The sequence below is a fragment of the Pyrgilauda ruficollis genome, unplaced genomic scaffold, assembly GCF_017590135.1.
Source record: "Pyrgilauda ruficollis isolate IOZ18807 unplaced genomic scaffold, ASM1759013v1 scaffold26, whole genome shotgun sequence".
Taxonomy (NCBI): domain Eukaryota; kingdom Metazoa; phylum Chordata; class Aves; order Passeriformes; family Passeridae; genus Pyrgilauda; species Pyrgilauda ruficollis.
In genome coordinates, this window is record NW_024523933.1 from 2,884,476 (window position 1) to 2,899,140 (window position 14,665).

At 35.0% G+C, this 14,665-nt stretch overlaps 1 protein-coding gene across 1 annotated transcript in view; it reads right to left on the reverse strand.

Moving 5' to 3' along the window:
- MYCBP2 (MYC binding protein 2) overlaps window positions 1–14,665 on the reverse strand; it is a 171,666-nt gene that overhangs the window by 63,714 nt on the left and 93,287 nt on the right. The window contains exons 36-46 of the mRNA XM_041471250.1: window positions 13,985–14,116; window positions 13,273–13,451; window positions 10,510–10,645; window positions 9,283–9,501; window positions 7,961–8,186; window positions 7,540–7,658; window positions 6,165–6,252; window positions 5,264–5,313; window positions 4,424–4,596; window positions 4,042–4,186; window positions 2,251–2,463 (exon numbers count right to left, since the gene is read on the reverse strand). Coding sequence (XP_041327184.1) covers window positions 2,251–2,463; window positions 4,042–4,186; window positions 4,424–4,596; window positions 5,264–5,313; window positions 6,165–6,252; window positions 7,540–7,658; window positions 7,961–8,186; window positions 9,283–9,501; window positions 10,510–10,645; window positions 13,273–13,451; window positions 13,985–14,116 — 1,680 coding nt within the window. The remainder of the gene's footprint in view (window positions 1–2,250; window positions 2,464–4,041; window positions 4,187–4,423; window positions 4,597–5,263; window positions 5,314–6,164; window positions 6,253–7,539; window positions 7,659–7,960; window positions 8,187–9,282; window positions 9,502–10,509; window positions 10,646–13,272; window positions 13,452–13,984; window positions 14,117–14,665) is intronic.

Here is a 14,665-nt window from a genome sequence, read left to right on the forward strand (position 1 = left end):
AATCAGAAACAAATTTCAAAACACAGAAATATATGTGCACACATGAAAGAGTATTTTCACTGTCTGATTAAACAGTCATTATTTAGATAAGAAAGATTGCTACTGCTAACAAAAACCTTAAGTCTTTGAAACTCTTCAAATCTGACTTGTAAAAACCCTTCTGAATCCAGGCAGTGCACTGAAGACCATGTCAAGATAAGAAAGCAAATAAGTTGCAGGTAAAACCTGCAAACCAGCCCAGGGGCTTCATCAATGAAATTTCATCCTTTTTCTTTCAACTCCAAGTGAAGATAAGAAAACAGAGCTAGTCCTAGGAGTGCACAAAGTCCCTCACCAAGAATCTCTTTGGGCTGCAATAATTGCTGAGTTATGAGATTCCTGTTAAACCAAAACCAACATAAGGTAGTATAAGAACCTTTGAACATATATGCAAATCAGCCATCTTGGGTCCCTGTATAAAGATATTTTGGATAAGTTAGTTATCTAACTAACTAAAAAAAAGATACAATTAAAACTAAAGTTTTAATTCAAAACTAAAGTTTTGAGTATCAGTCCCCCAAACATGTAATAATTTATTATATGTATTTTTATGAAGGGAGATTTTATAATCATATTTAGATATTTGTATCAAGTACTGATACAACGTGCAGGCTGATGTAAAATGAAAGTATCAGGGCATGTCTGCATTTTACACTGAAATGAGTGTGCTTAATAATGCAGGCAGGGAAACAGAACACAATATTGACAATGCCTCGAATTCCAAAAGTTCTGGATGGAAAGGACTGAACTTGAAAGGAACCTTGGGAAGATTCTCTGGAAAAGCACTAAATACAAAAATCAAGCATGTTTCAACAAGAGAGATGCTTTTTGAATTTAACCTTGGTGTCTTTTTACTTTTATCTATATGAAGGTTTATACTGTTATTATCTTCTAAGAGGATTTTAAATGAATCCTTCCACTTTCATTTTCCCTTAGCCTTATTTCAACTAAAAATGACTGCACATTAACTAGCTGATATTAAGCATTCCTCACTCCATTAAATCTCATCTACAGAAGAGTTTTTGAACATCCTACACTTGGCACCACTGTAATTTACCCCAAAGCATCTCATGCATCACAAGATATACCACCCTTAGAGTTGTGTGAGCAGATTTGACACCTATCACTGGAAAAGAAGCAGCAGATACCTGTAGACAGTGGCTATCAGAAATATCATTTAACATCTAACTTGGAATAAGTAATGTATTTCTGCATCCCCTCAAGCCACTTTTAAAAGAAGCATCAAACCAAGAAGTGATATTTGTAGCAGCCCAAATAAAAATGCCAAAACCACACCTTGATATGCACACGACTTAGCAAGTTCTTAAATCAATTGTTGTACACATTGATTTAATAGTTCTTTCATTGATCTGTTAAGACACTGTTCAGTACCCAGCTGCACTATTTACACACAGGTACTGCAGCACTATCCTTTGCCTCTAAAAGGTGCCAGTTTGCTGGTTCTGGCCCCACAACAAATCCATACTGATTACGCTAAGTATTATCCTTCTCTACCCTCCTGGCTAATCCTGTCTCATTAAGCCTGTGCAACTCTTAGCTGTACACAACATGTCACATCTCTTAACTGGGTCAGTATGGTACACATATGTAAATTTACTGCATGTGCTATAACATACTTAATCAAATCAACACTAGCTGCTCAGTTTTCACTTCTTTAAAAATTGTTCCTAAGTGTCTCAGCTGATCCTTTTAAAATGGCTAATTTAATCAGATGCTGCTTAATATATACGCATTGATATATAAGTCATTTGTATGCCTTTTTTTACTATGCTGAGCTCTTATTTTTTCTTGTTTTTCAATTTCACCTGTTCTAGTTTAAAGTATGCATTCACTGCAATACTCCAACTCCATATAAATAAAAATACTGGTTTAACTTTCCCTTCACCATTTTAGTATCTGTTTTTATTTCTCCCGAATGACTCAGATTAATTTGTTAATCTGTTTAATCAAAATCCAAGACGACTTTCCTTTTTATGCTAATCCAATCTAACTGCTTTAGAGTTTAACCAATTGGCCCTTTTGATGTATTTAGTTTATTTCTGAACTAATATTAATCAAAGCAATTTGCATTGAATATATTTGCATCTTGGGACCAAAAGTAAACATACATTTTTCCTTCTCTGCTGCATACCTTTACACACTTTGAATGCTGAATTCTATAGTAACATTGCCAAAATTGCAGCAACTTACTTTCATCATTGTAATAGCAATATACCGAGCTTCTTTTACTATCATTGGCTCATAGGAGGAATCAAGCTTTGGTGAAGGAAGTCCTCCAAAGGTCATATCACTGCTAGGGGAAACAGCTGTTGCAGGACTGCCTGGTATCCGCTGCACTTTCTTAACTTGTTCTTGTTGCAAAGATGTTTTTTTCTGAGAAACAGGAATAGCTTTGACTTCCACCTGTAATAAGATGTGGAAGAGGGAATATGATTTAGTGAGAACACACACACACACATTTCTTTTGAATTTGATGCAGTGCAGAGACAAAGTGCTTAGAGCCCTCCTTGTAACTCCAGCTGTGTCAAAACCCAATGTTATCTACGTTAACCTGCAAAGCCAAGCACCGCATCTTGGGAAGATGCCAATGGGCAGGGGAGAAGCACCCAACTGACTCCACCATCAGCACAGGCTGGTGTCACTTCTGCACTCCCTGACTGGCAGCACACAGTCTGGTATGCCTAGGGAAGTTTTCCCAGAACAGAAAAGCGCAACAAAAGAGGAGAGCCTTCCAAGACCTGCATCAGCCAGACTGGATCCTGGCCAGCTCTGCCACCTCACAGTCAGCACTGCGCATTTATATTGTGCTCTTCAATGCATGTTTTAGCTGACTTTTTCCCCCAGAGGTAGCACAGATCTCCATTAATGCAGGTAAGGTTTTTGTTACTTTAATACATTTGTGAACAGTAATTAAATAATAAAACCAGCAATAATTTTTCGTCATATTTTGACATATCCTTTTCCTGACTGATAGGATAAAATCACTACTGAGAGTCTTCCACTTGTTCTGTCATTAATATAAGTCAGTAATCACACAAGTTTCACTCAAGCAGTGTTTGTGACTAAGCTGATTCTTGTGTTACTGTTGTAGAACTGCTGTTCATTATTACATTTACAGCTCACTGTAAGAAAACTCAATTATTACATCATATACAAAGAACAGATTTGAGAGCTTTTCTCACAGGAATCATGCCTTTGTAAAAAGTATTTAATCTACGCTTGGGCTTGATTAAAACCAACTACTCCACAGTAGCAGTGGGCTTTAAAACAGAGAAGTAACCTAATTTATTAGAACTACATGAAAACCATTTTGTGTTTGTTTTGTTTGCATTGCTTTACTACTTCAAATCAAACAGCCCACTTTTATACATTCCACATAGGTTTTACCCCAAAATGCACAAAATTCTTCTAACTCTACCTGAGGCTGTGAAGAACATCTCCTTTCCAGTACTGAAAAACAGTGGTTAACTGACAAGGCTGAAGGCAAACACAGGAACACCAGTCCCTGCCAGTTATCCTTATTAACTGCAAGGACTACAGGAACTTCCAAGTACGAGAAACAGAAAAGGCAAGAGTATTGTTCTAGTCTAAATAAAGTAACTATAACGTGGTCCATCAGTGTGCTTCTGATTATTTTTTCCCATCCCAAAGTCTATGGTTTATAACACTCTTTCCTGGCTTACAAATTAAAAAAGTGATTCTTGTCACTTTAATACATCATCACCATCCAACCTCACTTATGACTGATTTTTTATGCAACCACACATGTGTAATTCATTTCAGGCAAGTTATGAATTTCATGAAATGGTGGTGGCATAATACAGAATGTGGCAGGTTTGTGGATTTAGAGGTAAGAAAGTCTGATTACAATGAATTTATGAATGCCACTTTCTGTTGCATACAAGAGTATTCTGTGGAATACCTACAATAAATACTAAAAGACAGCAAGATTCAGCAGAACACCAAGGTTACAATAATTACCTTCATATTAGGAACATGAACAACTTCCCCATACTGGTCTTTTGTTTGTACTGTAATAACAGTTGGCCAACCACATCGGATGTCATCCTTATTCAAAATCAATGATGTTTTTTGAGGATCAGCATATGAATCTGGCTGCAGCCACCTAAAGCAAAGAAAGCCGCCTAACATTAAGATCTCTTACAGCCCCCAAAAGACAAATTCTTACTCTGTACAAATGTGACACAGAGCTAAGAAAAGACACAGTATCTGAATGCCTACATGCTTTTAACTAATGTATTAATCGAAACAACAGAGCCAAACAGTTTTATTCAACTAATACTTAAAATAACTATGACAGTTCTATAGCCAGTTAAAAGGATAAGCAACAGTGCAGTTTTACCTTGCAAGTCGTCCACCACTTGATCCTGGCACACAAGCAATGAAATCTTCCAGAAACGACTGCTCGTTGCTTTGTACCTGCAGGGGAAGACTTCCTTCGAGAGCTTCCAAAATGGTTGGTGAGTGAGATAGTGCCAAGCCTTTTCCAAGAATGCCTGAATGAGCTTTGCACACCTTTTTGGTTTTTTTGGCAGAGGTTGGGGGTGAAAAGAAAGACATAGAAAAGCTTTTCAGTAACATGTTCACATTTTCCCCATAACGTGACACAGTTGGTAAAAACATTTTGAGTATTTAAAACCATTCAAAAAGAATAAACTTCACCCTGATAAAAGCTTTAAAAAAAGCCATCTCAGTCTATTAAACAGTACTTTATGCCAAAATACGTTAAATGACCTGGAGTTGAAGGAGATTCAGCATTTACTCCCACTGTACTCAACAAAAGTCCATCAGCAAAGCAGAACAACTGCAATCCTATTATTTGGGACTTGATTAACATCACTGCTTAGCTGAAAAAGTGATTCTATTACTCTAATTACAAAGACATGCAGAAGACTGATTTTGGTAACATTTAAAACTTGCCAAATACTGCAATTTCAGCCAAACAGATATTTTTAACTACTTGGTCATCTAATGTCCTATGTATTTTTTTCCAAGCAGATTCATTATAAAAAATGATTTCATTTAAATAGTAAAATTCTGTATGATTTTCTTAAACTGTTAAATAATAAGCTGGATTCCATTCTATGATAGAAGCCTTACAAATTATTTTCTTCTGTAGCACTCAGTTTCAATGCAATTTTGTGCTTAAGTGCATTGCAATGGATAAAAAGCTGCAGCATACCTGTAAGGCAGCCTCTTCAAGTATCTCAAGATCTTCTTCAATCTCACTACCTGCTGGAATAATGTAACAGTTATATCATCTACATGTTACAGAATATGAGATTCAATTCTGTTTCATGAAGCCTTTTATATTACAAATTTCAAGTCTGCATAATGATGTATCATACTGTTCAATCAGCAGCTAAAATATTTTCAAATAACATAGCAAACATGCAGTATTGTGTAGTTCAGTGCACACACATATGAACAACGAAAGTTACACAGAACAAAAATTTGGTGCTTATCTTTTTATTTCCAAGGCGCTATGTATGGCAAGTCTTTGGATGTGACTAGATACTTTCAGAAAGACTTTGAGAAGTCAAGGTGGTTTATGGGAAGTAGTATCTCTAAGTACGCAACAGCTGCTCCCTTTTAAGAACTTACCTTTGTAACTCCGCATAATTTCATAAATTATGATCCTTCCTAAAACACAAAGCTCAAATACATACTATTACACAGTATTTCTTTCTCACAAATGCAACTCTGAAGTCTGATTCCTGGATGACCAGAATTGCCAAACAGTCTTTTAACAGAGGAGTGAAACAAATAAGTTTACCATATTCCTACTCTCTTTTAAAAACATGTCAGGCAATTCTTCTAGTCAGAAGAAAGAGGAATAAGAAAATCAAGTTCCAAGGCAATTTTTAAAATTCAAAGAAATAAAGACATCTAAAAATTACCCTCAGAAATAAACTACTACCAGAATTGATACAATTAAGAATGTAATAATACAAAAATACATAAACCAATTTTACACTGCTGTTTAAGTCAGATCATCTCTAATTAAAAGCAACATTACAATTTGAATGTACTCTTAATTAAGAAAACATGGATAATGATGAAAAAATGAAGTATGCTCTTACCAATAGGAAGCGCTAAATCTTTCTTCATCAAAGCTGCTGCACATGATCCTCCTAAATTTGCCAGTTCTTTCTCCAGCTGAATAATACCCTTCAAATGACAAAAAAAAAAAAAGTTAAAACAAAATTAGTGTCTCAGAAAATAGGACAATAATTACATTTTCCTGACAATGTTCTATATTAAGAAATACTTTATGTCGCAGTTTGAAGCTTCTCAGCAATGTGTTTCTTGTCCTACAGCTACTGCCATGTTTTGCTGTGCCATAGGACAGAGTACAAAAATTTTTAGAATAACAAGGTATGTCTGAAAACAATTACTTACAACTATTCTTTAGATGACAGATTTAAGCTATTGGCTAGCATGTTTTAGCACTGAGCATTCAAAATATGCCAGCAGCTTTATTTGTAAATGCTTTAAAGGAAAAGAATGACATATGAATCTACATGGGTATTTTTGAATAGAAATAACTTTTGCTTAAGGAAACACAGACCAATTAGATCATCTGTAGGAATTATAAATCTTATTCTGCTGAAAGCCAGTGTGACCACCATAGATGATAATCTTATGGTATGTGCTCTTATCTGATATGTCAAGATATTCCAAAGAACTTGACATTCTGAAAATCTGAAGACATGATTTAGCTTGAGCAAAATCCAGGAATAAGATGAGGTAAATCTTCTGTGAGGGTTGTAATATAAGCAAGATGCAGACCTTGCAAAATCCACATGAAGCAACAGGGCCAAAGACTCCCAGGACAAGGGAAGACTTATTTTTCTGGATGTAGTGTAAAACATATTAAGTGTTTTCAGTAATCTCTTAAAGTAAGCCAAAAGAAAGAATTGGGTCAAGGATGTGAAGAAATGTGATCTTCCCTTTGCAATAAACAGTGGTGGAAATGACTCATGTCCTTAAAGGTAAAATGAGGAGACCACTGGGTAAAACCTGAGGTAGCCTAAATGCACACAGCATTTCCAAGGAGTTAGAGTTCTGGTGTAAGTGAGCACTGGAAAATAATGCAAGCATGTCATTCAATAGGCAGTGACAGTAAGAAGCCCAACACCTTTGGATCTCTGAGGCAAGAGTAGGCCAGAATTTCAGGAAATCTTATATCCCACTGACATACCAGATAAAAACACACTATGTTTTTGCCGAGTGCCACAAATCATACAACAGCCACTTCAACAGTATCCTGATTAAAGAATTCCAAATTAATAATGCCCTTAACAAAAAAATGTTACTACTTTTATATATTAATCTAAAAATATTTTGCTAATGTCACTTAGCCATAAGTGGAGATACAAATTTTTTTTACCCTCAAGATATTTATTAGCTGATTTATTACGTAAAGCAATTATAACTATTCACTTTTTCCCTTACCTCATCACTTCCTGGACTAAATTCATATCCAATTGCGTAACATTTGAAACCATAAAAACAAGCTTTTTCATCTTTCACATAGTCTGATGCAGTCTCCAGAGAAAAAAGTGCTTCATTCCCTTAGAGAAGTGAAAGGATAATTTAAATGAATAATATATTCCTCCTCTTTTTGTGTGTTTCTTTTACGTAAGTATATACGAAATCCAGCCTTTATATCTAAAATGTGAATTAAAACCACGGGAAAAACAAGCAGATCAATACTTCAAGCAAGAAGCCCACTATAGACATAATTAATTTGCCAGCTGGGATAAAGACACTTCTTTAATTTTGTCTGCCAAGACAATTCTGCAGAAAAATCAAAGTCCCTTTATTAATGTAGTAACACACATTACTAGTAATTACATCAGTATCTATGTATTACCTGGCAATACCAACACCATGGTAGGCCATCCTGAAGATCCAGAGAACTTTTTCAGTTCTATCCATGAATTAAGGTTCTCATGAACAGAGGTATGCTTTGGTCCAAATCCCAGGCTCTGTGCAACTCTGACAGGAATTAGTAAACGAAGAACATCCTCTGACTGAGCAGTGCCACACTGAGTGTCAAACTCTATTGTTATCCACCTGACACATTCAGGAAAAGTCACCTAAAACAAAGCAATAGGTTAATTATGTTTTTGGGGTTCTTGGGTTTTTTTTTTACATTTACTTCTTCATTTCCATTTGGCCTTAACTCAGATTTAGTCTAAACAAGTGATTTAATTAAGTAATTCTGCAGAATTGTTTTGCTATTCTTTTAATTAACATTAACCTAATTTATTCCTTGAAATTTATGTACACCTGAAATGCTTTGCACTTTACTCAATTAGAATTCTGTGTTATAACTTAATATTCTGTTTAAATATTTGCAATGGCACCACTTGTGATTGCTTTTAAGAATCCTGCACAGGTTCATTAAGAAAACAACCACCGACTACTGAGCACATTGAAGTCTCAGATACCTTTTTCAAACTCAAACTTCAACGAACATAATGAATACCTATTTTGTGCAATCCCAGAAAAGTACAGAGCAGCTGAATCCCACTAGTGAATGTGGCTTGCAGTAAAATAGCATACAGCTACAGAAATTCAAATGCAGTAATTACTAAACCCAAGGCTCTACACATGCTCCATAAACTTTTAGGACAAATGTAAGCATTATTGCATGAAGATGATCACATGGTAGCTACATTTTCTGCACTGGATGTCTTGCTGTCTGACAGGACAAGCACTGGAATAGCAGAATAATAAGTCCTGTTCAGGCTCTTGATTATAGGTTTGCTACTTCTGGATGTCAATCTGACTAGAACTGACTTTATGTATACTTACAAAACATTGTTTAAGCATTAGGTAAGAAAATCTGATATGTGATTATATACTCTATATGTAAAGACTTTGAACTTCTACAAAGTCTACAGTTAGAGCAAAGAAGCTCTGTATGACAGCAGAAAAATCTAAGACTGTGCAAATTTAGGGATTTAGAGCAGATACCTGAATTAGGGGGTTAAAACATCACTATTTTCCACTACACTTGATGTAGAGTTTTGCCCAAAAAGCAGTACAGCAATAATATAATAATGTCTTCTATATCAGACAATATTAGTTATCATCCATGGCAACAATTTTTCAATAGCAAATTCTGACTCAAGAAAACTCGTGTAAAGCTTTTAAGAAGCAGCATGTACACTTAGAAATGGTGCTCACCTTATAGTGTGTAACAGAGGCAGGTTTGTAGGGGTGCTCACTTTCTACAACAGCATAGTGATTGGAGGTAGTACAAGCTGAAAGCCCTTGCTCTGGCTGGTTTCCAGTGGTGCTGTCTGTAGACTGATTTGGGTTAAAAGCTGGTGGGGCGTATTTCTGATTCAGAACAGCCACAGAAGGAAGCAGCTGTTGTACCAGGCCAAAGACCTCAACAGCAACCTGTAACATAACATCACATGTGTTATTACAAAGTCTTATAACTTGGTGAAAACAATACTCTAATACTTCCATTTCTCTTCAGTGGTTGTTTGAACATTCTCAGAATATCATCTACACAATCCTAACAAAAAAAGCACCAGTACATTAATCTCCTCTTGGAGACTCGCCGAAGCTGAAACAAGAATCTGTATGTAACTGTGACATCCTTTCCCTAAAATAGCTTCTACTAAAACCTTGTACATTAACAAATGGTAAGCACAAGTTCACAGAAAGTAAATACCATACTAAAGCCAAAATCCAGTTATACTCTATAACCATACTAATATTTATTTTAATATTATGTTCCCTGTAATCTTCACTACATTTTCTAAGTAGATGAACACTTCTACAGCAAAACACTTGGTTGTTTCAAATCTCAGTTCCATGAAGAAATGAGGTAACTAAAATCTGACACTGTCTTTTTTGTTGCATTCTTTTCCATTTTGTGAAGCCGTGTTAATATTTTCTACAGTATAAAAGTTAGCACAACAGTCGTCCCAGACCTTCAAAACTAGTTTTATAGCACTATGTAATATTCCGGACAATATGGCTACAATGGCTGATATGTACATTTCTCACAAAGGGATGTTAAAGTGCTTATACATTAATTACATTAACCAGTCCTACTGACTACAACCTTTGTGCAAAACACTGAGGAAATTTGCAACTAACCTGCCCGTAAAACATCTTTAGGAAATAAAGAATCTTACCAGCTTTAATATGATACTTGCTAAACTGATGAGCAAATTTATCCAAAGTATCTGACTATGCTATCACAAGCATAACTCAATGGCATAAAAGTTACTCACAGTTTGATACCTACAGGATAAAAGGTTAGAAAAATATTCTTTGGAAAGCAAACGAGAAACATCACAGCTCTTGTATTCAGGTGATATTGTACTATGGCTGGCTAGCAAAGTAGAAAGTTTTGAAAAGTGAAGTGAAATTTTCTCAAGCCTTACCATCTACAGCAAGAGCTCTGTGCAACAAGTCTTTGGCTGCTCGTACAACAGCACTCACGACAGAAAGAGCCCTGCTACAGTTTTTGTCCTCTTCATTAGCTTTGTTCAACAGCTGTGACTGCAGATCACCATCATACTCACTCCTGGATAGTGGATTAAGTTAAAGTAAGTTCACAAATACAAAATTACTTTAAAGAAAACTACTGACTAATTTTTGGCATAGAATAAGCAAAACCATTTTTGATAAAGCAATAAAAAACCAAAGAAACCATGGAGGATGTTTTGGAGAAAATATCTCACTGTTAGTCCTTTGCAAGAACTTTGTTTGGCAAAAAGTATAAAAAGCATTTTTCTGCAATGTTTCTTTTCTCTAGATGCCTTTTAAACCACAGAATTAATTGCTATGCTCTTCCAAAGCTAGTTAGCTGTCTTGGTAAAAACAGAGCAATGGTAAATGCTTCACAGAAACAAGTAAAACTTTGTTAATGGATATTTCTACATTTTCGTAAGAGACAAAGATTCTCCCTTCTTATTTCAAAGATTAATTACAGCTTTGAAATACAGTCTTGGGCTTACCCTTAATTATCAGTTCTTTATTTTAAATCCACTCTGTATGTCAAATTAGGCTTTCCTAAACAACATCATGCAAGAAACCATTTCAATAAGGTTTGGTTTACTTTTTCAAAGCTATCAAATGACAATTACAAACTAATTCAAGCTTTCAATATGATAGTGATTAAGCCTTGGCATAGAGAAATAAAATCACTGAAGTCAATGTGTAAAACAAAATCTACCATTCTCTTTTGGATATCTTATGTTTGTCCACTGTATTATTTGAGGACTAGCACCTCAGAACGTTAAGAAATTTTACTTTGAGCAGTTCAGTGAACAAGGATATCTCTCCTTCTCTGTCATGTGAATCAATCACTCTTACAAAAATATTGCTTTTTCAAAGTGTCCTAGAATTGTAGCTTTGCTGTCAGCCTCAAGCCTTTTTCATTTGAATTTTTTGGCTACTGACATAGGTGCAATTCAACTGAGTACTTTTCCAACAAATCCCTCCCCTCCAAAACTTTTCTGCCCTTACCAGAAGTGTGTTAACTTCTGTATGTGGGCTTTTTTTGCATATGCCTAAGAAACATTTCTATTGATATCTCAGCATCCTCCAAACAAAATGTAGTGTGACTTTTACAAGCAACTCTATAATAGATGACTGAACATTTGTTTCTTTGCTGTAAGCAAATCAAAACGTCAAATCATTATATATCAAACAGTGAGTCTTCACAGTAAGTCCTAACTTAACTTTAGGATTATATTATATTATAACTATAATAATGCAATAGATAAATTTATCTTGTCCATGCAAACTACAAAGACATTGTGATTACAGCACAGCAGCTGCAATTTTTTTCAACACAATTTATTCTGCAACAGTTCCAACTTGTACCACTAGGCTTTCGAAAGCCTCTTTGAATTTTATCAGCTGAAACAAAAAAAATTGAGACTGCTCTGATCTGAAGACAGGGCTTTGGTGCGGGGATTTTTTGTATGTTAATTTATTATCGTTAGAATGTCTTGAAGTTTCCATTACTGAAATTATGTCCTTTGATTTTCTGAAATCAAAGAAATTGTTATTTCTCTTTAATTTTCTCTTCTGCCTGTATAAAAGCAGACAATCTAGGAGTGAAAAATAGATGTTTTCCATGTCTTTCTTTCATCCTTCTTACATAATGACACTTTCCAATTATAATACTTCATAATGAAGTCCAAGTTTCTAGGATACTAAATCAATTAAAGCATCATGATCTGCACCACTGCAATTCCGTTCTTTATTAAGCAGTTACTGTTTTTACTGACAAGCTGGATCTTCGAGCACAATCTCATGTTTTAAGGTAGTTTAGAACTATCCTATATCTTCAAATATACCATTACTATAATTTTGCTGGCCACTTTATTTCTTCATATTTTACTTTCTTTAAAACCTTCTTAAGAGCCACATGTTCATGAGCTTGTTAGTCTAAAATATATCAGTTGGTGTAGTATTACTTTTTCATATCTTCTACATCTTTTATTATGTAGGTACTTCTCACACAACCAAAGATAAAACTAAAATACTATTCATGGATCATTTTATTCCTTCCATCTTCTGTTAATCAGCCTTGTACTGCCAGTTTGAAAATCCTGTCCTTATACAAATCAGAGTAAGCACCTCAAACACAAAAGCAATGCTTTCTGCAAAAGCATTATCACAAGTGAATTCCTACTGTCATCCTGAAAGGCTGAAGTAAAGCTCCCCTGCAGGACCGTCAGATGTTTCAGCTGAATTTCTTGAGGCAATTGCAATTTCTCTTTTTACACCTTTCATCTCTAAGTAAGAGAGGAGTTCCTATATAAATACACCTTGCTTCACTACATGATGCAATTATTTTTGGAAACTGAAGAACTGAATAAATTGGAGAGATAAACATGCTAGTGAGTAATTTCTCAGCTATCTACTACGGTATAGAAGAAACAGAAATTGAAATAGTGTATCTGAGTTCCTCATATTTAGCGCTTTAAGGTAATAAACAATGGACCTCATAAGAAGTCAATCATCACATTATTTTTCAAATAAAAAAAAAAACAGAACCTAAAACAAGACTGGAAGAGGCATCACAAACACACTGTGGATGGATTTATTTCTAACACCTCTTAAAAACAGATGTGGTATAATAGCACTGTGATGGCTTCATTCACTTTCCTTAGAAAGGAATCATTACAACACACAAACCTGTAATAAAGGATCTGTGGGATTTGTCCTCGTGTTTGGTTGGTGCCATTACTGCTCAGACTACATGTACTGAATGTAAAGGTTACACCATCTGGACACTGAACCGTGGTCATTCCACCATCTCCATTGGCAGTCCGGCTTCCGTAATTCCTCAAACGAACTGCATACTTCACATTTTCCTTAGAAAGGAGACCAAAAATAGGTTGCAATATGAAACAAATATCTAATGGCTTCATGGTATATGAAAGTTATTATTTTACGTTAATACTGGAGAGTCCGAAAACTCCTTCAAAGCACTCTACAAATGAAATTAAATAAAGAAGATCCAGCATTTAACAAAAATCAGAGCTGTTCCATGTTCCCAAACTATAGACCATAACAAATTACTACTAATTACTTTAAGAGCAAGCAGGTATCCAAGAAAATTAAATATTAAGTTGCATTAAAAAAGTTGCACTTTCAAAAATACTCTAAAATTACTAAGCATCTACAATCTGTCTTACACAATTATAAAAACGGGGATCTACTTTCTTCTAGCTGACTGGATTTGGAGCTTTTAATTTATAGGTTGAAACCAAGACTTTATGAAACACATGTCAAGATCAATTTGTGAATGTGCATCCAAAAACCCAAACAATTTACACTGACAATTTCAATTTTGTTATCTAAAGAAGTTGTATGAAACCTACAGATGTGCTTTTATTTTATTTACCTTCAGTGGAACAACTTTGTCAAGTCTGATTTCAGCTATGTCACTAGGAGAATCATCTGTGGTGTAAGTTCCTTTAACCAATTCTAATGATGTCCATCTATGAGAGTGAGTTGCATCTCCAGTATGATCACTCTGATTCAAAGAAACATAGTCATTTTAATACATTTATAATGTAAATACATGACACATGCAATTATGCAACTTATGTTTCATTGCATAAATTTTTACACATGGCATTACAAACAAAAACATGAAAAACCTGTTCAGAGTCAACAGTAAAGTCTTTCCTCTAAAGAGGAAATTACTGAGCAGAGAGGTTAATTTCCCATAGTAACCTATGCTTGTCCTTTGGAAGAGATCAGAATCATCAGTTATAGTGAACAACTTGTGTGTAAAAGAACAGCAGTTTTGCTTCATTACAAGAAGCCACAACACAGTTTTATGCTGCTTCTAAGAGAGTACATCAACAGAACATGGAACATCTGTAGGTCTGACCATGTTGGTAGGCTATTATCCTTTTCTTCAATTTTTGGTTATAACTTCATTTCTTAATTTTATTCATGGTTTACAAAGAGGTAACTGGCACTAATTTATATTTAGCTCCAGAAAGTGAAAAGCCCCCAATACTTCAAATATTACTTGTAATAAAGGAAGAGTTCATGACAATAACCAAGATAAGGA